A 26,929-nucleotide genomic window follows, 5' to 3' on the forward strand; every position below is an offset into this window, starting at 1 on the left:
AAAATAAAGGAGAGGCCAAAGGGCTTCGCAACATGACCACAGGGAAAGGAAAGGCTCCTTTCTCAACCCGCCTGCCGTTTGCGTGTGCAGAAGCATTCTGGAGCAGCAAAAATGGGAAAACTACCCCCCCCAGCTCTGTTTCCACCTGGAAAACCACTTAGGGAAGGAGCCCTTCCCTGCCTCCCAGTGGTGTTTGGAGCACCTCTAGGCTCTCCTTCCATTTTAAAAAGCTGTTCCCTGCAGCTGCTGTGGGGAACCTGAACCCAACTTGGTAAACACCCGATATGTGTAGCTTTGCCTTAACCCCAGAATGTGTTGCACAAACTCTGATTTCTCAAACCCACAGCTGATTGTGATGGTGGAGTGCAGCCTACGTCGGCTCAAGTGGAGCAGCCACAGCACACTCTTGCCCTCAGGATAATTCAGCCTTCCTTGGGTCCACCAAATGCAGGGTAAATGTTTTAAGGTGTGTGAATTGTTCCTGAAAGAACTTTGGCATACCAGTTGCGTGTGCAGACAACACACCAGAGCCTCTGCTAGGGAGGAGGTTGTGCTACACCTGGTGTCTGCAGCACTGTCAAATTCCCTGAGCAGCTGTCCTTAGGGTGAGGCCTCCTGGGTTTGGCACTCTGGCTGGTCACACTGGAAGGAGGGAAGGCTGCTGTTGGTGGGACTTCTAGGAAATGACTGGAGAAGAGTTTTTGTGAGATGTTGAAACTTGGCAGCCACCAGTTTACAGGACTGCCTGAACTGCTCCTCTTCTGTGTATGCAGTGAATAAAAAGACCTTTCTACCTCTGGTGAGAACTCCGTGCTTTCAAAGTCTCCTTAACTGCAGTTCGGGTGCGGGTACAGCCATGGAGTAAGAGAAGCCCTCTTCCTTTTAAGATAGTTTGTCTGAAGAAGGGAGCTCTGACTCTCAGAAACTCCTACCTGGAAAATCTTGTTGGGCTCCAAGGTGCCACTGGACCCAAGTCCTGCTGTTCTTCCTCTGAAGAACGTGCTGTGCAAATAGAAAGTGTGTGCAAAGCTTTGAGTGTCCAGCTCTTCATCAGGCAGAATTCAAAGCCACCTGATTTGAGTTGTGACTATTTAGTTTTTCTGCCGCATCTCCCCCGCCGCTCTCCTATTACACAATTAATGATTGAATTTTTAGGCTGCCCGTCATGCGGGTTTGCTAAACTGCACAATTCAGTCGGATATCTAATCCTGACCGGCAGACACCACCACGCTTGCCAGCTTTTTCAACCAGCCCATCATTGTGCCTCCAACCAGCAGCTTGAGATGTGAACAGGAGCAGGAGCCAAGGTTTCATTTCCAGTATTTTTCCCCCTCTCTTCCCCACCACCTTCCTGATTTGCCCCAGAAATTACTGCATTTTTTTGCTGAGGCACAGAGGAAAAGTTTGATTTATTGGGGAGGGGGGAAGAAATCCAAAATAAATTATGCAAGTGCTGGTTAACCAAGTGTGTTCCTGTACAATCACGTGCCATAAATGTGACTGATCCAAAATGTTACCTTTAAATAATCAAATCAATGCAAACAGACCCTTTAAATCACCCCAGAAAATCAGCGTGACACCTTCCCTCCCCCAACGGGTCTGTTAGCTTCTCATCCAGCTTGGCCATGAGCGAGCTGCCTCCCGCCACTGCCTCCTTAGTAGTACAGATGTGTGTGCAGCAAGCAAACATTGCCTGTAGGGACAGGCAGAGAGAGCCCTTTTTAGGCAGTAGTGCTGCTGGTTACAAAGCCTCAAAGATTCCTGGGCTGTGACTTTTTAGCTCTTTCTGTTATTTGGAGTCATGTGGGCTTGGCTGTGCCCCTGGCAACCTTTGGGTGACTATTCAGATGATCTGAGCACCCCTGGCAATTCTCTCAGGAATCTTTCTGACAACCTGGCAGGGTGAGTTAGCCCTGCTCCCATTTTGCAGAAGGGCTGTCTTGAAGGGAGACTGGCTTCCCTAAGACTGCCTCGCGAGCTCATGGTCAGTGCAGGATGCAAACAGGTTTCCTGCTTCCTGGAGCAGACCCCTATGCTACACTAGCACTTGGCCATAAGCAACTTAGCCGGTGCCAATGAGTCCCCCCCCCCTATTTAAAAAGTAGCACTTGCTCTTCTTCACTTGGAGATCAGTTGCCACAGTTGGCCAGTCCATGCTGGCCTCAAAAATCTCTCCTGTCCACCTCTCTTGATTTGTTGCGAGTTCATTGATGTCGCCGAAAGGATTCCAGAAAGGACTTCCGCCCAGTCCGGAAGTATGATTCAATCCGCTCCAAGGACCTGCCTTTGGTTTCAGGAACTAAGCGTTTTGTGAAAATCAGGTTCACCAAACAGATGGTGCTGAAGAAAAAGAAAGGCACCTCCAGGCCGAAGGATCTCTGCGGAATGAAACAGATGTTCCCAGTGACAACCCAGTAGAAAGGACGGGGAGTGGTGTTAAATCTAAGGAGAGTATAAGCTCGTGGTCTTTGGGGTTTGGAACTGTGGTCGAGGGCCATCTTTGGCTGAGCTGGGTGTGAGGGAGCGTGCAGACTAACCCTACGATGCGCCTCTTTATTTGGAACCCCCCCTATGATGTTCAGGAAGGCCACCTGGTGGTCTGGCTTATATCCCCTGCTTCCCACTTGGAGGAAAATGGGGCAGTACAGCCCAAAGGTGGCAGAATAGGCAAGAAAGGGGTCACGCTCTGGAGCATTTTGGAGGTTAAAAATTTTCTGCTAAGAAAAAGTCAGCAGAGCAACCAAAGGGAAAGAGTAGAACATTCAAGCAATGTTGGCAGTAGTGCAGCAGCCCACTGGGAGCTTTAGGGGCAAAGCACAGGACGGGGGTTCCTCCCTGCACACTTCCCTCTTCTCAACAGCCATTCTTGTCTTCTCATGCATTCGAAGAGTGAAGAGGAGTAACAGCTACGCTACAAACTTGTATCAGATTGGGAACTAAGTTTTCTGCTTATGCAAGACTTCTGTCAATATCTCCCACCATCTGCACACACCCACAGCACTCCATGCTATTTCTGAGGGTCTGCCAAGGCCAGAAACTACGTTTTGGGAAGACGCACAGACTGCTAGGGAAGGAGGAGGTGGGAAATGTCCACTTCATAACTGCTGCTGTGCCAGTCCACAGTCCTTTTATACCAATTAAATGGTCACCAGTTTGCATGAAGAACCCCAGCAGCTGCCCTTGGTGCGGAGAGTAACAAGCCCTTGCCCTTCTAGTTGTGCCCCCTCAGAGAGCTGGACTACCTGTTACGCTTTTCCCAGGTGCATCCCTGGGTAAAGCCGACGGGCATGTTTGGGCAGTTCTGTGCTTCCACAGGATGGGGGAGGGGGGCTGGCTTGGATTGGGACTGTGGTGAGAGGAGGTGTAATTTTTATTTTTAAATTTTACTTCATTTATATCTTGCCTTTCTCCCCAACAAGGACCCAAAGTGGCTTCCATTGTTCTCCATTTTACCCACACAATCATCCTGTGAGGTTGGTGTGTGACTGGCCCAAGGTCACCAAACAAGCTTCCATGGCAGAGGGGGGATTCGAACCTGACTCTCATGGGGCCCTTCCCTCTGTACCAGCTTCAAGGAGCTGTTATTTGCTCCACTGGTAAAACTTGTATGTAGCCATTTGATACTTGCAAGTCTCCCCACTGGGGAAATAGGAGCTCGGCAAGATGATTTCCTGTCAGGAAAAATGGGGTGTGGGGTGGGGGGAATCACCCTCCCTGCATGAGGTCCCAGTCAGACTCAGACCCTTGTGCTCTTGGGGTACACAGAATCCCAAAACTCCCCCTGCTGACCTAGGGAAGGTGTATTGTGCTGTGGGGCTTCACTTACCGAAACCAACAAAAAGACTTTCGTCAGGACGAAGGCAGTCAACCAGCTCACGAGCACACAGAGGCCCGACACCACCCCTCGTGCCTTCAGGGGGAGCACCTCGCCCATCAGCAGCCAGGTGATAGGTCCCCAACCCATGGCGTAACCTAGAGGAAGCAAAGCAGGCCAGTCATTTGGGGGAAAAGCCAGCAGGAGGGGGCCTCTGGCACATATCCGCCATCTATCTCCCAAGGCAAAATAGTAAAGAGTCCAGTAAGACCTTTAAGACTAACCAACTTTATTGTATTATAAGCTTTCGGGAAGCACAGCTCTCTCCATCAGATGCATCTAACGAAAGCTGACAATGCATCTGACAAAGAGCTGCGCTTCTCGAAAGCTGACAATGCATCTGACGCAGAGAGCTGCGCTTCTCGAAAGCTTATGCTACAAAAAAGTTGGTTAGTCTTAAAGGTGCTGTTGGACTCTACTATTTTGCAACTACAGATTAACACGGCTAACTCCTCTGGAACTCTTCCAAGGCAGGTCACTCTTCCACACTCTGAGCCCATTTTCCCCACTGAGCAGTCCTGCTTTGGAGTAAGACTGAGAATGACTTCCTCTGGATGAGGGTTCCTGGCACACCAATTGTGTGACACCGAGGTGGAAAATTGCGGGAGCTTTTCATCCAGCTGTCAGACCGCCCAATGATTTTCTGGGAGCAGCACCACCTTACCCACAGCAGTGGCTAGCAGGCCAATGGTCTCAGAAAGTTAGGGCCAAGGACCCATTAACAGCTGCAGTGGGGGAGAAAATAGTCACACCCGGGTCTCTGCTTTTGAGGGCTCCAAGTTGGATCTCTTATCATCCTGGAAAAAGAAAGGGCCAATGTCCACCTCGGAGTCCTCAAAAACATGCCCACCTCTGCCTTAACAGCTGCCTGCCAGGAACGGCTTCAACAAGCACAGCATGCAATTATCCAAGTTGAGTCTTGCCCACAACAGTTGGTGCCTTAAAAGATTGCCCTCTGGGTGTAATCAGACCCTTGGCCGTTTTGATACAGCAGGCTAACAGGGTGACTCTTGGGGGTGCCTGCACCCATTTCAAATTTCTGCCAGTAGCCCAGCTGTTCAAAGAAGCACTGGATTCCTGCCCAAGGTGGAGCCCTGGCAGTGAATTACAGTGACATGCACGGATGCCCGCTTCTAATTTCAAAATACGGCTCTCCTGGCTGTTTTTTCCAAGGGCTGTGGCTCTGTCATGGAAAAGGGTCTCTCCCTGGTCACTATGGCCTGTCTTATTTTCACAATTTAAGGGAATGGAGAAGGTGCTGTGGGAGCAGATGGTGCTTTAGAGATTCCGTGAGCCATTTAGAGCTTTATGAGTAACTGGAAACAGATCGGGAGTTGGAGCAGATCTTTCAGGACCGGTGAAATGTGCTCGCTATGGTAGATCCCTATTAAAAGTTCAGCTGAGAAGCTGAATGTCTACAATGCCGTATTCAAGGCCTGGGAAAGTAACGCCATTGGTTGGGGGGGGGGTATTCTTGGGGACCCAAGATGTCTTACATCATTGTTTTCTCCTCCATTTTATTCTTGCAACAACCCTGTGAGGTAGGTTAGGTTGAGAGCGTGTGCGTGGCCCAAGGTCACCCAGTGAGCTTCCCTGGCAGAGAGGGGATTTGAACTGGGGTCTCCCACATCCTAATCCAACGCCACACTGAGCAACGTTTTTCTCAGCAAATCTTGGCCACATGGGCCAGATAGATCCCAAATTCAATGGGCCTTTCCTCATACGGAGGCAGTCCTCTGGGAATCTGGGATTAGCCTTCTTTGAATTCCTGCATCACCCCTCCGTGGGAATGTGTATTGGCCAGGTGACCTGCAGGCTTCCACATCTGGCCAACCGCAAGCAGGTGACTGAAAGCCGGAAGTGTCTTTCCACTACTGCCCTGAACGGTGTGACTGCTTCCAATGTCCGTATGTGCTGGCCTGGTCCAGACCAGCCCTCACCTATGATGAAGAACATGGTGGCAATCAAGGGAAGGACGGTGAGGCCGTTCGCTGGGTGGGAGGCCAGGCTCTCATGGCTGCCATTGACGGCTGTCACAGAGGCGTTGTGGAGATGCAGAGGGACGTAGTGGATGTAGAAGCCCAAGGTCAGGTTGGATACAAGCATGATGAAAGCTATAGGGGAGAAACGTCAGGAATGTGGACAAGGAATTCATCTCTGACACCGCCTGACCCTTCAGCCACCCCCCACCCCAACTCTGAACCCACTGGAGACCATTTTGCCCAGGTCCCCCGAACCTATAGTTGACTCTGTCTGTGTGCCATGAAAGATGACGTGGTGTGTGTGGGTGTGTGTGGGTGTGTGTGTGGGTGTGTGGGTGAATAGGCGGGGCTGGCACCTGAGATGTACAGGAGGATCTTTCTTCCAGCTCTATCCATTGAGGATGCAGCAACAATCACCGATGCTAAGCGCACGGCCCCCACGATAACAGCATCGTACTGCGGTGCCTGTGAAGAGCAAAGGACATGCAAACGAGAACTGTGTCCCCCTCCCCTTTCTACGGAATTGGCTTGATGGAGAGGAGAGGGCTGTGGAGACTCATAGGGCCTTTAGTAACAGTCTGTGGGCATTTACAATGAAGTGGATTGAGCGACAAGTACCTGGAGTTCATTTTACAACAGCTTTGCCCCCTAGCAACAGTAGCGCCCCCACAAACTGCTTCTCTCCCCAAAGTCCTTGTCCACCCAGCCGGCTAACTCCCCAGTCCAGCTGGTTCCTTGGGTAGATTTTCTCTTGCACTCACGCCTGCCTGGTTTAGGCAGGCAAGCTTTGCTCAGGGCCTGGCTTGTTCATGCATTTTCTCACGGCCTGCATGGCTTGCTCACTCAAAGAGAGTACTTGCTCGCGACAAGGCCCAGAAACCCAACTCTCGAGCTTTTCTTTCCTCGTGTTGTCCTTTCCCAATGTGATACAGTCAGATCTTGGTGTGCATTCTGACCAAGAAATCACTGTATTTGCTTGCCCTTCATGCTCTGGACATGGCAGCAACAAATGCCTCTTCGGTTCCTAACAATGCCTGTCAGACTGCAGAAGGCCATCCCCTGCACCCCACTCTTCAGAGAAGGTCTTCATTTTCTTTGGAATGGTAAAGGTAAAAAGGTAAAAGTAGTCCCCTGTGCAAGCACCAAGTCATTACTGACCCATGGGGGGACGCCGCATCACGAAGTTTTCTTGGCAAACTTTTTACGGGGTGCTTTGCCATTGCCTTCCCCAGTCATCTACACTTTACCCCCAGGAAACCAGGTACTCATTTTACTGACCTCGGAAGGATGGAAGGCTGAGTCAACCTTGAGCCGGCTACCTGAACCTAGCTTCCACTGGGATCGAACTCAGGTCATGAGCAGAGCTTGGGCTGCAGTACTGCTGCTTACCACTCTGCGCCACGGGGCTCTATCAGAGAAGGTCTTCATTTTCTTTGGAATGGTAAAGCTACCTTATTTGTCCAAGATGTCCTCCTTATCTGTCCTCCGCTTCAGGAAGCAAAGGAAAGTGGGCCTCACCTGCGGCAGCAGCCAAGCAGGACTCCCTATAGTTGCCAACCTCCACATGGAATCTAGAGATCTCCCAACGTGACAACTGATATCCAGACTACAGAGATCAGTTCTCTTAGAGAAAATGGCTGCTTTGGAGAGTGGACCGGCATAATGCTCTACTGAGATTCCGCTCCAAAATCCCCAGGAATTTCCGGGTTATCAGCCCTAGGACTTCCCCTGCTGACAGCGAGTATGCTGTGAAAAGGCCTGGAACAAAGATGCGTCCATCACCCTGTCCTTGTCAGCATGGGGAGGCTCTGTGCACCTAGCCCCCCCCCTGCAACAGCATCAGGGCAAGGATGCACCTGAGGCCCTCCCGGAGACCCTGATGCAGCCAACAGGCAGCCCCCGTTGTCAAGGACATGCAGTCCTATTTCAGAGCTCCAACTGACGGGCCAACTGGAGGGGGGAGGTGCTGGGAGGACCTCAGCTGTCCTGCATTTGCCGATCCAGAAAACACAGGTCCCTCCATTTTTAAGTCTGAAAGATGCTGTGCCCCACATGTGTTGAAACTCCAGGAAACACCAGCATAAACGTTCAACTCTCCCAGCTGACTCTGTCGTTCCCTTTTAATTTTTAACAGATGGAATAACTGGTGGTAATAAGATTATACTTTGATTTTTGTTGTTTGAGAGTTAAGATGTTAGCATGTACTGATGGGGTATGGGTGGGTGGAGGAGGGAAGTCTGGGGGGGGGGGACACTGGCCCTTTACCTTCCCAGCAGGGTTTCTGGCGGGTTGCAGCCCTGAAGGTGGCCCAGAGCAAGCCGAGCCCCACGGCCACTGTGGTGGGAGGGGCAGCAGCACAGGGGCAGCTTGGCTGGGAGCTGGGGCACAGCAACTGTGACCGTGGATGGAGGCACACCCCAACAGACCCAGCACCACTGCCGGTGCCAGAGCGACTGCTGGGCCCAGCTTGTTGCAGGGCTGCTTTGGGACCCCAATCTGCCCGGAGGGAAGCCCCCAGGTAGGGATGCCCTGAGGAATACGGGCTGGGAGGTGTCTGGGGCCAGGCCCCGAGGAGCTCTGGAAGGGGAGGTGGAGGGATGTGGGTGGGGAAAGAGGGAGGGAGCCAGTCTTACCAGGATGACAGCTGTGCTTTTGAAGATCACCTGCAAGTACACAAGGATGGGCGTGACGCCAGAGAGTTGCTGCAGGAACCGCATCAGCAAGGTGATTGCCACTGGCTTGTAGATGTAGGGGTCTTTGAGCTCCGCCCAAGTAATTGGTTTGCTCTGGAGGACGTGGAGAGAAAGAAGGAAAGATGAGGCACCCATTTGGCATAGCATTAAATTTCATGCCGTGGCATGGTGCCTTCCCCTTCCCCCGCCCAACATCCTCGATGAGAACTAGCTGCTCTCAGAAAGGCTGATTTGCCCACGTCAGTGATGGAGCCGTGAGCAGGTTCTGCCGGAAAAGGTAAGTGTTCACACGTCTATTTGTGCAGCAAACTTAAGTGTGGTATCGTGGTTAGGGTGTCGGACTAGGCTCCGGGAGGCCCACGTTTGAATCCCTGCTCTGCCATGGGACTTCCCTGGGTGACCTTGGGCCAGCCTCGCACTCTCAGCCTAACCGACTATCCTGGGCTGTTGTTGAGGAGTAAAATGGGGCCAACAACGTTTTAAGCCATTTTTGGAGAGAAAGGCAGGGTATAAATATTTCAATAAATAAGTCTGTTTCAAGCCCTGTTTAATGGCAATGCTCTTGGCCCAGTGTCTGTCGTTCCTTGCAGAGCCAAATCTTTAACAAAGCAAATCTGCAGCCGCTCACCAGCAGTTGTAAAACTTGTTCTGTGAAGGGGCCATGGATGCTCCATGAGATGAAGGCTCCCTAGGTGGTGCCACGTCTCTGATGGTTTGTTTATTACACATCTATACCCCAATTTCCTCCCCAACCGAGATCCCAATTGGCTGACAAGATCATTCTCTCTTTTGCCATGGTCTCCTCACAATAACCCTCTGAGGTAGGTTAGCTTGGGAGAAAATGACGGGCCCGTAGGGCACCCAGTGAGCTTCCACTGCAGAGAGGGGATTCCAACTTGGGTCTTTAAGATTCAAGTCCAACACTCAAGCCACTACGCAACACAGATCATTACTTGAGATTCCTGCAGGTGTGAACTTGTTTACTGCCTTGTGATTCCAAGGGAAATACAAGGGGGTGGGGGGGTGGGGGGGGATGACACAGCATACAGCAGTGCGTGGAGGCACGAGAAGAAGAGCCAGGACGGCATGTGGCGGTTCGCGGGGACAGATCCTGGCAGATAGTTCAACTTCCTGGCTTTTCAGTCCTCAGCTCTAATGCAATCTGCTGTTTCTGACTGGCAAACAACTGGTAAGGTTAGCAACCTTAGCCCAGGGCCTGACCTTTGGGCTAGACATTCTCAAAGTACAGGCTGGGTTTGTGAGTTGCTTGCAATCAATCCATTAATAGAATAACTAAAAGCTCCAGGAAGCCTGAGCGCCCTCTCCTCCAATGAGGCTGCCCCATCTCTGCACTGGGTGTGATTGGATAATTCAATGAATCACAATGTGGAAAAGCAATATAACTAGGTGAGCTCCAAGGAGGCCATCTATTGCATCTCTGTGTGAGTCACTGATCTGGACTAGTTTCCAAATCAGAAGGCATACACACAACAGTGTCTTGGACATAAAGCGCAGGGAGTGAGTGCTTTTGAGGGGAGGCAGGTCACTTTTACACATTCTAATAGTCCAGACTAGTCATAGCTTGGAAGCTAAGCAGGGCCAGCCCTTCTTAGTACTTTAATGGGAGAATGACCAAGGAGGGTTACGACATACAGGAAGGCAAACCACCTCTGCTCATCTCTAGCCTTGAAAATCCCTAGAGAAGTTGCCGTAAGATGGATGCAACTTGATGGCACTCAATTATTATTATAAATGTCGCATTTGTTGAGTGTGTCTTCACACTCACCCTTAATTTGCTTGGGAACGGCTGCTTTAGACTGCCTTCCTTTAACTGCCGCTAGGAGCTGTATTTCCTTTTCCTTGGTGACTCCCTGCTTTGGTGCCCATCGTCCCCCCACAGGCCTCTGCATGGCATACCTGCTCCTTCACGCTGTCTTTGATCTGTTCATACTCCCACCAGTAATTGGTATCCTGCCCCCGCAGCCAGCCCAAGGCGCTCAGTGCTTCGTCCTCCTTCCCCTTGGAGATCAGGAAACGCGGCGAGTCGGGCATGAAGCACAGCAAGGAGAGCATGAGGAGGACTGGCACTTCCCCGGCCACAGCCAGCCAGCGCCAGGGAAGAACGAGGCCTGGATTGGGAGGGACAGAATGGTAAGAAGTCACACAGAGAGCCCAGAAGGATCCCGGATTCCGCTTTGCTGTACAGCCAGAGTAGGCCCTAATTTGTGTCAACTGTTCTTTCCAAAATGCTTGTGATAAGCAGAAAACTTTGGGCCATTTTTTTAAAGAAAGGAAGATGCCAAGGTGGGGGCAAACATGCAATATGTTTGAACCAGGAAATCCTGCCTCTCGATATCCCAGATCGAGGGGCTGATCAGAGGAGCATTCTGCGCATGCCAGAGACTCCCTAGCCGTCATCTGCTTTAAAGTGACTGTTTGCAAAGTGGAAGCCCTGGCAATACCCCCCCCCCCAAAAAAAGGTTCCAGGGTGGGGGAGCTTCTGCCTGTGTGATTTGTGCTGCTTCTTTGCCTCTGGGCCAAAACTCTGAGGAAGATAAGGATGTAGATTTAGTTTTTTAAGAGAACGACTGCAAAGAAGTCGTCATTTTAAAAACATGGCTTGTAAAGGTCTTTGAGGGAGATGGAGCCTTGATAAAACAGAGGAGAGAAATTCCTCTTCAGATAATTTTCCGTAAGAGACAATGGCTACCTAAATTCCTGAAGGGTAGTTGTGTTAGTCGCTTGTAGCAAAACAAAGTGAGCTCTTTCTCATTCATGAAAGCCCCTGCTGGAATAAATAATGTTAGTCTTTAAGGTGCTGTCGGACTTCTGTCTTGTTTCGGTACATTAAAACAGGTTGATCCCAATGGCTTATGAATTAATTTAAGGGCACCAAGACAGACTTTCTGAACTAAACAATACTGCATCTTTGAGTCCATCATGGGCTGCATTCTTACTTTTTAAATTGCTTTGGGGCCTGATCCTGCTGGGACTGCAGCACAGGAGGATGAGAGGGTCCCCCCCCCCCCGTGCCATATTCAAGAGCTGAAACAGAGCTGAAACCCCCATCCCCCACACACAGTGGTCCTCAGCCGGATCCAGCCTTTGCAGCAGGGCTTTTTTTCAGGGGGAACGCGGGGGAACGGAGTTCCGGAACCTCTTGAAAATGGTCACATGGCCGGTGGCTCCGCCCCCTGATCTCCAGACAGAGGGGAGTTGAGATTGCCCAGCGCGGAGGGCAATCTCAATTCCCCTCTGTCTGGAGATCAGGGGGCGGGGCCACCGGCCATGTGACCATTTTCTCCGAGGGTAATGCACTGAGTTCCACCACCTCTTTCTCCAGAAAAAAAGCCCTGCTTTGCAGTGATGCTGAAGGTTAAAAAAAAGTTATAAGGTCAGGCCTTGTGACCATGGCAGACTCAGGGATGCAGTATCATCTCGTGGGGAAAGCAATCCGAGAGTCCAAATGAGTGCTATTGTCAGATACACCTGACAAGACCTGGCAAGACCTGACAGCTACAGGAAAAAAATGAGAGAAACATGGATAGAAATCACGGTAACTTTCAGATGAACAATTCCTAGCATGCAGAACTGTGAATCAAGGGGGGACCTCAAGAATTGGAAAGGGAAAAGACTAGCAGGAGGCTGAATAGTCAGCTAGCTCAAAGAGATGACATTTCCTTCACTCACAGGAACACTTCACTTTTCACATCTTCCTGCCTCAGAGATTCTTGTCTCGTTGATGGAGATTTACCACAAAAGAGAGCAGATAATTATTTTCCTTTTAATCAAGTACGGAACATTAATTCCCCCCTTTGCCAGTGGTCAGAGAGGCAGTCCCTAATGGGAAGTTACTGAGGAGGTTTAAACGAGCTCATTTTCTCCCAAGTAGAGTCTGGTAATGTACGCACAAGGCCCAATTCACCCCAAGCCATTCTCTTTGTGGAAAAAAATTGGCCTAAATGGGAGGGAGACCCCCTAACTAGAGTCAGTTGGTCTTTACGGTGCTATTGGACCCAGATCTTACTCTTACCTACAGTCAGTTTGTCTTCCCTAAATTTAATTAAACACCAACACAAACTGCACGTGTTAGATTTGCAGATTTTAAAAGTCTTTTCACAGGAGAGCGGGGGGAAAACAGATGGGTCCCCTCCATGAGGAGTTTCTAAACAAAATTTTGATAGTAAATCAGTAATCAGTAAAATCAGGAGTAATCAGTAAAAGGAGTAATCAGTAAAGAATAGTAATCAGTAAAAGGAGCAGACAGGAAAGGAGAGCCTTGGAGAATAGCAAGTATATTCATTGATAAAAGCAGGGCTTTTTTTCAGCTGGAACGCGGTGGAACGGAGTTCCAGAACCGCTTGAAAATGGTCACATGGCTGGTGGCCCCACCCCCTGATCTCCAGACAGAGGGGAGTTCAGATTGCCCTCCGTGCCACTCCCCTCTGTCTGGAGATCAGGGGGCGGGGCCACCAGCCATGTGACCATTTTCTCCGAGGGCAACCCACTGAGTCCCACCACCTCTTTTCCCAGAAAAAAAGCCCTGGATAAAAGTATGCACTCCACTACCTGGTAACTACTTTGCTAGGCAGAGGTATTCTTAGGCACTCCATATCTTGGCACAAAGACCTGCATGAAGCCCTCCTCCCAAGCCCAGAGCCTATACCCACAGTTTTCTCCCCAAGGACTGAGGTCTTAGCATGCTGCAGTGAAAACAAAGACTAGTCTTGTAGTGCTGTAAAGCTTAATAAATTTTAATTCCAGAATAAACTTCTCAGGGACTACAGATTGCCAGGTGTGTGTAGAGCAGGGATATATAAAATGCAGACCGGCATGCACATGTAACCCGTAAACCCATGTGGTACAGCCTGTGGCTTTCTCCATCAATTTGGTGACTCAGCAAATGGACTGGACTGCATGGGCTAGATCCCAGTGAAAATGTCTGTGTATGGAGGAGTTCTGCGCACCAAAGCACAACTTTCCTGCAGTCCCCCAACTATATTCCCAGATGCCTCCCTGAAATGCTCCTCCTTGGAGATAGAAGATGATGATGATCATCATCATCAACAACAACAACAACATTTGATTTATATACCACCCTTCAGGACAACTTAACGCCCACTCAGAGCGGTTTATATCCCCTCAACAATCACCCTGTGAGGTGGGTGGGGCTGAGAGAGCTCCGGAGAGCTGTGACTGACCCAAGGTCACCCAGCTGGCTTCAAGTGGAGGAGTGGGGAATCAAACCCGGCTTTCCAGATTCGAGTCCCGCTGCTCTTAAACCACGACACCAAATTGGCTCTGCCTGCCCTGGGATGGAGAACCTGTGAAAATCACCCCCTTTCCATACATGGACCTTCTGATAGATCCAGGCCCCTATTCACACTACTGGTTTCAGCCCTGAGGTAGAGCTGCCTCCGCAGTGTCTCTGTAGCGAGGTGCCAATGAAGCTGCAGCACAAGAGAAGAGTGGCGATTCTTAGCAAGCAGCTGAGAGGGACGGACACCCCGGCCTTTTTTTCCTTTCAAAATGCGAACAAAGCATGGAGACAAATTGCAAACAGTGGCACAGAGAAGAAGTTGAAGAGTTAAACTCCCTGTCCCTTCCCTACGAAACCACAGGACAAATTTGCAGCAGCATGACCCTGCCATCTGCAATGTATCTATAGCAGGGTTGGACTTGGTTAGCAATTGGATGGGAGACCTGCAAGGAAGGCCAGGGTTGCAGAGGCAAGCAATGGCAAACCACCTCAGTTAGTCTCTTGCTGTGAAAACCCCACTAGGGGTCGCCATAATTTAGGTATGACTCGAGGGCACTCCACACACAGACCCAAGTGTTGCCAAATGCCCTGCATTCTCAGGCGGGAAAGTCAGGGAGCAAGGCCTGATGATGTCATGGGGTGGGGTTTTGTGATGTCATACTCTGCCAATGCCACCCACTTACGTCCAATTAAAGTTAATTCTTCCTCATAAACTATTTGAGTTAACTCAAATAGTCAATCAGGCAGAACTGAGATAACATGAACTGATGAAGGGATCCTCCTTAGGCATATTAACACTGGAAATAGCAAGGGAACCCCTCTGTGGAAGCAACACTCTTGCTCCAAATGCCTTTGCGTTCTGAGCAGCAATGAGAGGGAAACGGGGCGTCACACGCACACAACTCACACGGCAGCAGCCTCTTTACATCCATAGTACTGGATCCGATCCTAGCTGAAGCTGGACCTCATTAGCCAGGGGGCTTGAGTTCCTCCTGACCGTGTGAAGCCAAGTAATGCAAGCAGAAACCTGTCAAAGGACTCCTGAAATATCATTGGAGTTACTGAGCAGGTGCCTCCAGCATGCGTTTGTTTTCTGATCTCTGGTCTTGCAATCAAGGGCTGACGGGGGCCTCTTCCTTCTTCCAGCAGGGTGACGGGACTGGGCACCTAAGAGGGGCCTTTTTTGGCCATTTCATTCACCTACCAGGTGGAACTCCATCCCCAGAAGCTTGACCTGCTCCCTCACTTTTCTCTCTTCCACAGTTGGGAGTGTATTGGTCCCAGGCTTTTAACAGGCAAGGCCATTTCTGGTCTGGGCTGAAGACTTCAGTCATCCATTGACTTTTGCCTTCCTTCCTGCCTGAGGTTCTGGCAGCTCAGCCGGAGAGAAATCTGTCAAGGTGCCACCTACAACCTTCTGCGGAGGCCTCCCTGGTAATGCCCTTAAAAAGGCCATGCGAGAAGTCCTGATTCCTACAAAATCTGCGAGTCGGGCTTGCTCGTTGCTCTGAGCAGTTTATTTTTCTTTCTTAACTGGAGTATTTTTATACCACACTCTTTATAATTACTTCTAATGCAGCTTGCAACAATTAAAATACAAACAGGAGAGCCAGTTTGGTGTAGTGGTTAAGAGCGCGGGACTCTAATCTGGAGAGCCGGGTTTGGTTCCCCATTCCTCCATTTGTAGCCAGCAGGGTGGCCTTGGGTCAGTCACAGCTCTCTCAGAGCTCTCTCAGCCCCACCTACAGGGTGATTATTGTTGTGGGGATAATGATAATATGCTTTGTAAACTGCTCTGAGTGGGTGTTAAGTCATCTGCAAGGGTGATATATAATCAAATATTATTATTATTATTATTATTATTATTATTATTATTAAAACAGCACAGTATGAAGCCATAGCAGTCCCCTTCCCTTCCATGCTTTGCTCCCTGGATGTGGGTGGCTCTAACCAACTGGTCTGTCCTTGAAGCCTTCCATGTTGATCTCTTGGGGTTTTGCCCCACACCTGGCAGGGCTGTGGCTCAGCCGCAGAGCACCTGCTTGGCAGGCGGAAGGTCCTGGGCCCTTGTGACAGTTTAAAATGGCTGAATTATTTTCTAAAATGGCGCTGGTGGCCATGGGTCGGACCCAGGGCTTTTTTTCAGCAGGAACATGGGGGAATGGAGTTCCGGAACCTCTTGGAAATGGTCACATGGCTGGTGGCCCCGCCCCCTGATCTCCAGACAGAGGGGAGTTGAGATTGCCCTACGCACTGCTTGGCAGTGCGGAGGGCAGTCTAAATTCCCCTCTGTCTGGAGATCAGGGGGCGGGGCCACCAGCCATGTGACCATTTTCGCCGAGGGCAACCCACTGAGTTCCACCACCTCTTTTCCCAGAAAAATAGCCCTGGTCGGACCCATGGATGTCCTTTGAGCCTGCACGGAAATGTTCTTGATATGAATTGTACTAATCTCACACTACATAATCTGCCTTGAGTCTCAGTGAGAAAGGTGGACTATAAATGACATAAATAAATAGAAAATAAAAGGACCACGGCTGTTTTCATTGGCAAATATATAACATCAGAAATGCTGTGTTTTCAGATTAAATTTTAGCTCAAATCACACGTGGCTCACACTGGATGTGCCTTATTTTGGTGTCCTCTGCATAGAACTGCCCAGTTTGCTGCATGTCCCAGCCACTGATCTTATTTACTTATTCTTATGTAATCTGTCTTGAATCTAAACAAGAAAGGCAGACTATAAATGCCATAAATAAAATAAATAAATAAAAATAAATGTTCCTGCCAACTATTTGTTTATGTGCCATGCTCTCGTTGCTATTGGTTCTTTGCCAAGAAGCAACTGAAGAGGTTATCAGGAGGGACTTTTAAAGAATCAGATAAGGTCAGTAGCCTTGTGAAATGTACAGTTTTCCTCCAAACAAGACAACAGACCAGGGAATTGGGGGAAGGAGCCCTCTGAGGAGGGGCTAGGCTGGTCTTACCAGTCCAACCAGCAGACAAGGACCCAGGTGGGAACAGAGGAGGCAAGTAGTGGCACGTCAAAGAGGAGAGAAAGGATGGCTTAGTCTCTTCTGATCATTTGAGAAGGAGAAGAAGATTTCAAGAAGATTGCTGCAGCTCAACTGGGGAATCTCCAAACATGCCAGCTGCCTAGAACAAAGCCTGCTGGTCTCGTTTCATCTTCAGAGATTTGTATAGGACTGCATGGAGATTTGTACTTGCCTAAAGCGTAGAGGACGAGGGCACCCAAGACAGCCATAATCTGAGGACAGGAACCCAGAGCGCCTCGGATCCCAGGGTGAGAGATCTCAGAAATGTAGACCTGGAGGCACAGAAGGATGGTAAGGGACACACCAAAATCTTTGCTGCTATGCTTGCCAGTCAGCTGGTATCCTGTTATATAAAAGGAAAGCTGTGTTGCCGATGACTCACTTTTTATTCTGGTAAGCCTGAGCAGGAGCACCAGGATAAAAACTGAGTTGTTGGTAACACCGCCCCCAGAACTGTGGCAGTGGAAAGGCCAGGCGAGGCAGTGCATCCCTCAGAGGTCCCAAGGCGGCCGCGGAGGTGGCAGGGAGGCCTGACACAGCGCATCCCTCCCAACCGTTTGCTAGAACCTGTTTCATTTTTTCATGCAATGGGCTTTGTTGCTAGTTTTATCTATTTGACCAGCAAAAACACATTGTGTAAAGCTAGTAAAGGCCAGCTTCCTGAGAAACTCCACTTCCTGAGCAATGGAACATTCACACAGCATTTTCTTGACTCGGCCTGCCTTGGTGGCCTTCTCCCTCCATCACCACTGCCTTTTTAAAAAAAAAAAAAGTAATTGCTATAGCTGTTGTGGGTTTTCCGGGCTGTATTGCCGTGCTCTTGGCATTGTAGTTCCTGACGTTTCGCCAGCAGCTGTGGCTGGCATCTTCAGAGGTGTAGCACCAAAAGACTTTGGTGCTACACCTCTGAAGATGCCAGCCACAGCTGCTGACGAAACGTCAGGAACTACAATGCCAAGACCACGGCAATACAGCCCGGAAAACCCACAACAGCCATCGTTCTCCAGCCGTGAAAGCCTTCGACAATACATCGTAATTGCTATAGTTCCAAAGCATTGTAACACTTTAGTGGTGTAGCAATTACCGATTTAAAAAGAAGAAAGCAGCTCAAAACCAGTTTTCTAGTGATGTGGAGCGAAATGGTAACTGAAGGTGACTGAATCAAAGAAAATGGTGTCGGTGTGCATCATTCTGTCCCACACAGCATGCAAAGGCACCTCGCCAGTGATCTTTTCCAAAACGTTGTATAAGCAGGTTTGGGAAAGATCACAGCAAACACCAAGGGAAAATGCAGAATTAGGACACAAAGAGGACAACAAAAAACCAAAATGCACACTTGCACTATAGCAGCCCAGCTGGAGCAAAACATCTGCGTGGAAGCAACTGTAGACTTTGAAGTGTGTATTGAACTGCTATTGTGTGTTTTCAAGGACACACTGGGAACAGGAAAGGGACTGACTGATGCATTGACCAGAAGAATACCTGCTTCTGTCTAACAAGAGGTTTAACAACACTTTTTGAAATCTATTGCCCTGTTTGCTTTGATGATGGAAAGGCACCCTGTGTATGTTCTAAAATGATGCCTCCACTCAACTGAAGCAGTGGTGAAATGGGGTGGGCTTAACCCTCCCCCCACAGAACATACTGAAGTTCTCTCCCCCAACTACTTTTCCAATGGAATCTCTGCATCTTGAGAAAAGCAACTGGGGGAAATTTTGGTAGAAAAATGCCCTATCCCCTCATCCCCCGCTGGCACCAATCAGATGCATAGCCATCACTCTTGAATCTACACTTCAGGAACTAAAAAAAAAAACACTAATGGGATATGGATTCTTCCTACATCTTGACTGGCAGTATCTCAGACACGGGGCAAGTCTGTCCCTCAGCAGGCAAGGGTACTTTGGGGGTGATCTGGACACCCGCAGAGATTTGCCGGAATCATGCCAGGCAAGGGAGCCTCGTCGGCAAGAGGTGTCTCTTTTGAGGAGAGAGAGAGAACGGCAGCCCAGGTTATTTCAGGACTGCACACCCTCCACTTTCCCCATTTTAAATATTGCTTAACAGAATTCTGTCAAGGCATCCAGTAAATGAAGGAGGAAGGAAGTGTGTGGCCAAGACTGACACGACTTCCCCAGCCCTGCTTAAATGACAGGCCCAAAAATCCACTGCAGGCGGGGGGGGGGGGGGCGCACACACACAACGAGGGCATCCTTCTCTGCCTTCCTTTGCCTTTGACCTCAGTAAAGCTAAGACCGCACAAGGGCTGAAATGGGAGGGGCAGGATGACTTGGCTCCCCTTTGGAAAAGTTTTGGCAGAATTAGGACCACCAAGTTCTCATTTTCCAAGCACCTGGAGCCAGGGGCACCTTTGATTGGTCAGGGGACATACCGTGGTGAAGTTTTAGTTGTGGTGGGAGGCTTGATACGTTTTTTGTGGTTCAGTGGAAAGGAGGTCCAGCAGAAAGAGAGGAGCGAATGCAGTGGGCCTTAGAGATTAGCAATCCAAGGACCTTCATCTTGATTAAAAATCTTTTGCACCTTCAAAGCCGGTTCCTCTTCCTTTGCTAGCTAACAGCTTGCACCAGACAGCCCCTTTTCAAAGTGCGTGCGTTTGTGTGGGGTGGGTAAGACAAATATGCCAATAATTATGTATTGTGTTTTAAATGATGTGATCCACCCTGAGCCCGCTTGCGGGGAGAGTGGAATAGAAGCCTAATAAAATAAATTCTGAAAGGTCACATCGTCTGAAAAATACAGTGAATACCCCATCTGCTACACTTAAAAAGCAAGTTTAAGTAAAATGTTTGTGTTATTGTTACGTAGCTTATGAAGTCAGGTCTCAGAGGGCAAGAGATCCTGTAGGGCCATAACTCAAAAGTCCTAACCCCCGTTCTAATTACCCTGAGCCCTTGCTTAGAAGGGGCTTTGCCCTGCATACTTCCTTAACAGTTAAGGACCAGCTAAGAGGGGGTAGGAAGGAGCCTGGAAAAACTGGCAGAACATCTCACAGAAATAGGAAAAAGCAAAACAAAACAGGGTCATCCAAAACCTGCACACGTGTTATTTTAATTGAACATCACCTTTGGCTATTATTGTCCGTGGATGCAGCGGCATCTCTCTATGGCCAAACTGTTGCCATTAGAAAACAGAGTGAACACTCGTTCCATTCTATACAGGAAGTATCGCATAGTTGTGTATTAGCTCTTAATGAATGTGGACACTGATCTTGTTGTCCACCGTGTTAAATATAAAAGAATTTATCAGTCCTTTGGATCAAAAGATATACCGATGAAAATAGTTCACTAATTGTAACACACATCCTTTTATTTATGTCATTGTACAGCCAATAAAATGCAGGATACTGAACCTAAGGCAAAAACACTGACTGGGACGCTAAAATAGCTGGTGGCAGTCCCATGGAACAGTTGTCTCATAGCAACATGCCCTAAACGGGCTTTCCTCGAGAAAGCGGGCTCTAAAGGCAGGTGCAAGGCTGCTCATCAGGGCAAGCAGCGGAGCAACGATGTACCTGTTCTTCCGGCTCCTGGTCAGTTTCTGGGCTTCCAAGTGCCACTCTTATCCTTGAAAGCCTGACCTGGGTTCAAGGTCTTTCTTGCCTCAGCTCTTCAGGCTGCAGATGAGGCCCTCCTTCAGGGATACCCCTGAAGTTAGGTAAGAAGTCAGAAGAAGTGGCGCAGGGCCTTTTCAGTGGTGGAACTCCCTCTGCAGAGAAACTTGCCTGGATGATCTTTAGGAGACCGGTCAAAACATCCCTTTCTTTTTGTGGCAGGATGAATGCTTTTTTACAAAGTGTTTCTGGATTTTGGCTTTTTCTTGCTGGTCATCATCATCTTATTTTAATTATTTTAGATTTTTAAACTCATAGTGATGTTTCTACAGTTTTTTACAGTGGTACAACCCCTCTTTGAATCTGAAAGGCAAAATCTGCTCAGATTCAGGTGTGGACATTGCGTGAACTTTGGGAGAGGCTTCAGCCCTGATGGTTGGCTGCCTGACTGCAAGGAGCCAGTTTGCCATGAGCAAGAGATGCCGCTCCCCTGGATCTAAAATGCCCTGGCCCTACACCAGGCCAGCTCAACACCTCTTTCCTTGTTTTGGGTCTGGGCTGAGCAGACCTGCAACATTACTAGCACTCCGCTCAGCTTGGCTCCCGGTCGCCAGATCAGGGCAGCAGCCCACTGCAAAGCACCAGTTCCACATCTAGCGAAGGCCTGAACAACTTGTGAGCCAGCAGCTCAAGAGAGGAGCCCGCCAGCAAGTCCATTAACCTGATTTAGCCATACCCAGAAACAGCAAAGCAGCTATCCGGCCTGGAATGAGCAGGCAAAGGGCTGACGCTGGCCTGAAGCTCTCTTACCGGTATGGCGGCGGACGTCACACCGCCTGCAAACCCCGTCAGCAGCCTGCCCGCCAGCAGCATCCAGACCTCTTGTGCGCTGCCCATGAAGAGGTACCCAAGGACAGAAGGGATAGCGGAGAACATGATGCTCAACTTGCGACCCAGGCGATCGTTAAGGTACATGGTGCCCAAGCCACCTGCAGCAACTCCCAGGGTGAACACAGACTGGGACAAGAGAGAAAATGGAACAAGCATGGGAGGGGGCAAACATGGAACATAAGATGGAACACAGCTGCTGGAGACCCAGAGGTGGGGACGCAAGTGTCAGATGTTGAGGTCAGCCCCTGATAATATTAGCTTTCATTTTTTAAAATAGTAAAGAATCCACCAGCACCTTTAAGACTAGCCAACTTTATTGTAGCATAAACTTTTGAGAACCACAACTCTCTTCTGACTCATGCCCTCCATGCATCTAATGAAGAGAGCTGTTGTTCTCAAAAGCTTATGCTACAATAGAGTTGGTTAGTCTTAAAGGTGCTACTGGACTCTTTACTATTTTGCAGCTACAGACTAACACGGCTAACTCCTCTGGATCTATGACCCATTTTTTAAATGACACATTTCTAGTCCTCTTGCTTGACCATGTTATGAATCTCAGGAGCTGATGATGGAAATGAGGATGAGGGGAAAAAAGAGGAACAGGACGTGGTAAGCAAAGTCTGGTGACTGGTTCCCTCTTCAAGTGAATTAAATCTGTGTTTGGAGCCACTAGAGCTGGTGGTTTGAGCCACTGCTCAAGAACAAAACTGTAATGCCAGGGAAAATAAGTACAGCTGCTAACCCTTTAAATCAATTGATTAAATTTAAATATATTTGCATATTTCTAAAGCCTCAGCATAATGCCTTTTTGAGGTATCAACGAAAGTGTGAAATGACACACAAGTTATTGCTCAGCTCGGGCTATAACACATTGGAACTAGGACAACTGGGAGAAGAAAGAAGGGCTGGCTTTTAACAGTACGCCCCCCTGATTACAACTGAACCCCTCCCCCAATTATTAATGCTTTAAATCATCTATTAATTAACCCTTTCAACCCTAAGAGGGGCAATTCAATTCACAAATGCACTCATACAATTAACACTGGCCACAGCAGAGACAGAATTTTGCTTTGTTATTTTTGCAAAGACAGGCTCTCGGCAACCAGAACCTTGAATTTGTTGCCCCCCAGACTGGGAGCTGCTTGTATGTTGTGTGAAATAAATGCATAAAATAATCCATAGCAGAGGAGCAGCATGTCTGCCTCAGTTATTTGTCTAGCTTGTCACCAGTCCGCTTCAAAGAGGCTCATCTCTGTCTCAAATGTGGGTGAATAATTCAAATTACAAGCAAGACAAAGAGGCAGCAGAATTAGGCTTGTGTCTCTGCGTAAGTTACTGCCGCTCTAAGTTTGTCACTTTCCAATCACGAAGCACAACCAGATCAGTGACTCTTACCGAACATCTTCCTCTGGGCAGGTCATTCTCACTGTTTTACACTGTACAGATAAACCATCTGGGTTGTGAAAATTAAAACATGCTTTCTGCTCTGACTGAGAAGTATGCCTTAACTATCATGATGCATCAACAGAAGCATGGTGTCCAGGTCACGAGAAGTGATGGCATCGCTCTACTCTGCTCTGGTTAGACCTCACCTAGAGGTCTAACGAGAAGTGATGGCATCGCTCTACTCTGCTCTGGTTAGACCTCACCTAGAGTACTGGGTTCAGTTTTGGGCACCACAATTAAGAAGAATATAGACAAGCTGGAAGTGTCCAGAGGAGGGCAGTGAAGATGGTGAGGGGTCTGGAGAACAAGTCCTATGAGGAAAGGTTGAAGGAGCTTGGAATGTTTAGCCTGGAGACAACTGAGAGGTGATATGATAACCATCTTCACGTACTTGACGGGCTGCAATATAGAGGATGGTGCAGAATTGTTTTCTGTTTCCCTGGAAGGTCGGACCGGAATCAATGGGTGAAATTACATCAAGAGAGTTTTCAGCTAAACATTAGGAAGAACTTCCTGACAGTTAGAGCGGTTCTTCAGTGGAACAGGCTTCCTCGGGAGGTGGCGGGCTCTCCTTCTTTGGAGGTTTTTAAGCAGAGGCTAGATGGCCATATGATAGCAATGCTGATTCTGTGAACCTGGGCAGATCATGAGGGGGAGGGCAGGAAGGGTTACATCAGTGCTTGGTTTTCGTGGCCCTTCTGACATGCCCTGGGTGGTGCCAATCGCCACCTTGGCATCAGGTAACAATTTTCCACAGGCCAGTTTGGCTAGGAATCCTGGAGATGTTTTGCCATCTTCTGGGCATGGAGCAGGGGTCACTGGGGCAGTCAGGGGGGTGTATTTGTGAATTTTGTGCCTTGTGCAGGGGGTTGGACTAGATGACCCTAGAGGTCCCTTCCAACCCTAAGATTCTATGATCCTATCAGAAGTTTGGGAAATGCTGGAGCCCACTGCCTCCTCAAAGAGCAGATTTTAACAGACCCACTTGCACCCCAGCTCTGGAGGTCAGGGGTGCACAGCCCCCACTGGCACAGATGTGTCCGTGGTGCGTGCGTTCTGTTTGTGGCCCCTCCTGTCCTCCCAGGATCTCAGGCTGGGAAGCTGCTCGTATTATTTTATTCTTACAACAAGCCTGCCAAGGAGGTTAGGCAGAGACAGGGTCTTGCTCAAGCCCAGCCAGAGGAAACACCTCCCTACTCATGGCCTGTCCGCCCACCCACCCTGGGTATCTTTGCCAAAGGAAGTGATGGTTCTGGGTGGTGGGCAAGCCACACCAGACACTGAGATGAGGGATGGAGCCTGAGCATCAAAGGTGGGGGAGCCTGGTAGAAGAATCCAGTAGCACTTTTAAGACTACCCAACTTTATTGTAGCATAAGCTTTCGAGAACCACAGCTCTCTTCGTCAGATGCATCGTCAACTTTCGAGAACCACAGCTCTCTTCATCAGATGCATCCGATGCATCTGACGAAGAGAGCTGTGGTTCTCAAAAGCTGGCGATGCATCTGCCAAAGATTGCTATGGTTCTCAAAAGCTTATGCTACAATAAAGTTGGTTAGTCTTAAAGGTGCTACTGGACTCTTTACTATTTTTCAACTACAGACTAACACAGCTAACTCCTCTGGTAGGATAGAGTAATACTGGTGGGGAGGAGGTGACACCACCAGTGGTCCATCTCGAACCACATCCTGTCTGGCACCATGCCTAACCAGTTGCCTTGGAGGACCAATAAAGAGGGTACAGAGGCCAAGGTCTTCCCCTTATGTTGCCTCCTAGTACCGGGTTTCAGAGGTTGACTGCCTCTGAACATGGAGGTTCCCTTTAGTAGGCACTGAGGGACTCATCCTCCATGACTCTGCCTAACCCCCTTCTACTGCCTTCCGTGCTTCTGGCCCACTGCTACCTCTACTGGCAGTGAATTCCACAACTTTATTTATTATTTGCTTCATTTATACTCTGCCCCCCCCAGCGAGTACTGTCAGCAGCCTCCATAGTTCTCCTCTCCTCCATTTTATCATACATTGAATAAAGAAATATCTCCTTTTGTGTGTCCTGAATCTGCTGCCCATCCACTTCTTTGGGGGCCTCCAAGTTCGAGTATTATGGGAGAGGCAGAAAAGGCCCTCTCTGTCCACTTGCTCCACCCCATGCACAATGTTATAAGCTTCTATGATGTCCCCCATAGTCCTCTTTTTTCTAAAGTGGAAAGTCCAAGCCTCTTCCGCCTTTCCTCACCTTGGTTCCCCTTCATCCTCTTAGCTGCCCTCTTCCGTACTTTTCAGATACAAAGACCAGAACTGTACACAGTATTCCAAAGGAGGCTCTATACAAGAGCATCACAATATTAGCCTTTTTATTCTCGATCCTTTTCCCAGAGTCTGCCTATTTCTCTGCTACCACTCATGGAGCTGACATTTTCATCGTGCTGTCCGCTACAACCCCAAGATCTCTCCCAAGCTCGATTAGCTGAGAGTCCATCAGCATATATCTATGTTAGAGTTGGTTTTTCTTCCAGTGTGCTTACCTTATGCTTAAGGTTCCTTATGCTTACCTACCCTTAACTTCACTAGCCCTTGTAGGTCAGGATGGAGCCCATCCTGCATGCAAACGCTTTCAATGGAGGAGAAAGCAGCGGGTTTCCGTGGTTCCGTGCTGGGCTTCAGACTTTCCACTGGTGGTCCTGAGAAGGAAGCTGCCTGTGCCCGCTCCCCTGTGCCAGACCCTTCGAGTCCCGGCCCAGGACCTCTGCCCACCCTCCGACAACAGGCCTGGGAGCCAGGGTGCCAACTGCGGGTCGGGAAACTTCTGAGATTGGGGGGATGGAGCCTGGGCTTTGGGGAGAAGCGGGCCCTCAGCAGGTGATAATACCACAGAGCCTGCCCTCCAAGTAGCTGCTTTCTCTGTGGTCTGGAGGTCTGTGGTGATTCCGGGACTAGGATTGCCAACCTCCAGGTGGAGGCTGGAAATCTCCTGGAATTAGAACTGATCTCCAGCAGGTGACAAAGGTCAGTTCCCCTGGAGAAAATGGCTGGTTTGGGCAGCGTATCCTATGGGTTTATAACCTGTCGAGCTCCAGCCCCTCCCCACACCCCCAAATCTCCAGGTATTTCCCTACCTGGAGCCGGCAGCTCTGCGACTCCAGGGCGCGCGCGGAGTTTGGCAAGCCCCGCTTCCCCGCCGCGCCGCGCTTACCCCGAACCAGGAGGCCGTGTGGTCCGTCAGGCGCAAGGCCGGCAGCGGCGTGTCCTCCAGGATCGGGATGACGGGCGAGGTGTAGACCAGCGCGAAGCCGAAGCTGAAGTTGCCCAGCACGGCCGCGAAGGCGGCCAGGAGGAGCCGCCCGTTGCGCAGCGCCCTGGCGGGAAGAGGACACGCGGTGGGACGCCAGGCCAGGCCGGGAGGCGCCCGGGGCAGGGCCGGGCAGGGGCCAGGGCAGGGGCGGCCTTACCGGTAGTAGTCCTTCTCCAGCTGCCGGGCGTCCTGCTGGCCCACGGCTTGGTAGTCTTCGCCGGGCTCCCTGCCCAGGAGGGGCTCGTGGATGTTGGGCTCCATGGCGGGGCCGAAAGTGAAAGGCAGGGCGAGGGCGAGGATCCCTGCGCGGCCGCCCCGGAGACCGAAAGGGGAAGCGGCAGGAGGATGAGGAAGCAGCCGGAGAGCATCCGCGGGGGCTGGCCGAGACACGCGGCGCGGAAGCGGCCACCGGGCGCAGGACCCCCTGGCCTGGCCGGCCTGCCCGTCCCCAAATGCCGCTCGGCCCTTGTGCCCTTCGCGTCTCCCCTTGGCCGCCCAAGCCAAGCGCTTTGATTCATTCGAGCTTCGCTCTCAGAAGCTCCTCCTATCAGCTGTGATTGCTAAGTGGAGCCTCCACGGACAGGGGCAGTCTGCCTTTGACTAACAGAAGTTGGGGGCAAACAGCAGGGGGACTTGGATCAAGATGGGTAGCCCTGTTAGTCTGTTTGTAGCAGCTGAAAAGAGCAAGTGTCCAGGAGCACCTACAAGACTGACAAAATTTGGGGTAGGGTATGAGCTTTCCTGAGCCACAGCTCACTTCTTCAGATACAGCTACAATGTGAGTCCATCTGTCCTTATATCTTGGAAAGAGAGAGAGATCCACACCCACTACCCATCTTCACCTATAAGACTAACAACATTTGTGGTAG

At 49.8% G+C, this 26,929-nt stretch overlaps 1 protein-coding gene across 1 annotated transcript; it reads right to left on the reverse strand.

Moving 5' to 3' along the window:
* Positions 1 to 1,199: 1,199 nt before the first annotated feature.
* Positions 1,200 to 26,500, reverse strand: SLC2A6 (solute carrier family 2 member 6). The gene is made up of 10 exons (XM_054998640.1): positions 26,218 to 26,500; positions 25,962 to 26,124; positions 21,244 to 21,450; positions 17,038 to 17,137; positions 10,467 to 10,678; positions 8,490 to 8,642; positions 6,213 to 6,321; positions 5,815 to 5,988; positions 3,827 to 3,972; positions 1,200 to 2,378 (listed from the first exon to the last, which is right to left on the reverse strand). The coding sequence occupies exons 1-10, from the start codon at positions 26,319 to 26,321 to the stop codon at positions 2,205 to 2,207; spliced, it is 1,542 nt and encodes a 513-aa protein (XP_054854615.1). The 5' UTR covers positions 26,322 to 26,500; the 3' UTR covers positions 1,200 to 2,204.
* Between the last annotated feature and the right edge of the window lie 429 nt (positions 26,501 to 26,929).

Source organism: Eublepharis macularius, chromosome 14 (assembly GCF_028583425.1).
Source record: "Eublepharis macularius isolate TG4126 chromosome 14, MPM_Emac_v1.0, whole genome shotgun sequence".
NCBI classification, from domain to species: Eukaryota; Metazoa; Chordata; class Lepidosauria; order Squamata; family Eublepharidae; genus Eublepharis; species Eublepharis macularius.

What these genes read in the sequence shown, in the direction of transcription:
- SLC2A6 (XM_054998640.1), bottom strand. Translation starts at nt 26,321, where the DNA reads ATGGAGCCCAACATCCACGAGCCCCTCCTGGGCAGGGAGCCCGGCGAA. An exon ending in TGACGTCCGCCGCCATACCG is followed by an intron (nt 17,138 to 21,243) that starts GTAAGAGAGCTT and finishes CTGTGCCTCCAG; the next exon opens with GTCTACATTTCTGAGATCTC. An exon ending in CCTCGTCCTCTACGCTTTAG is followed by an intron (nt 10,679 to 17,037) that starts GCAAGTACAAAT and finishes CTCCCAATCCAG; the next exon opens with GCCTCGTTCTTCCCTGGCGC.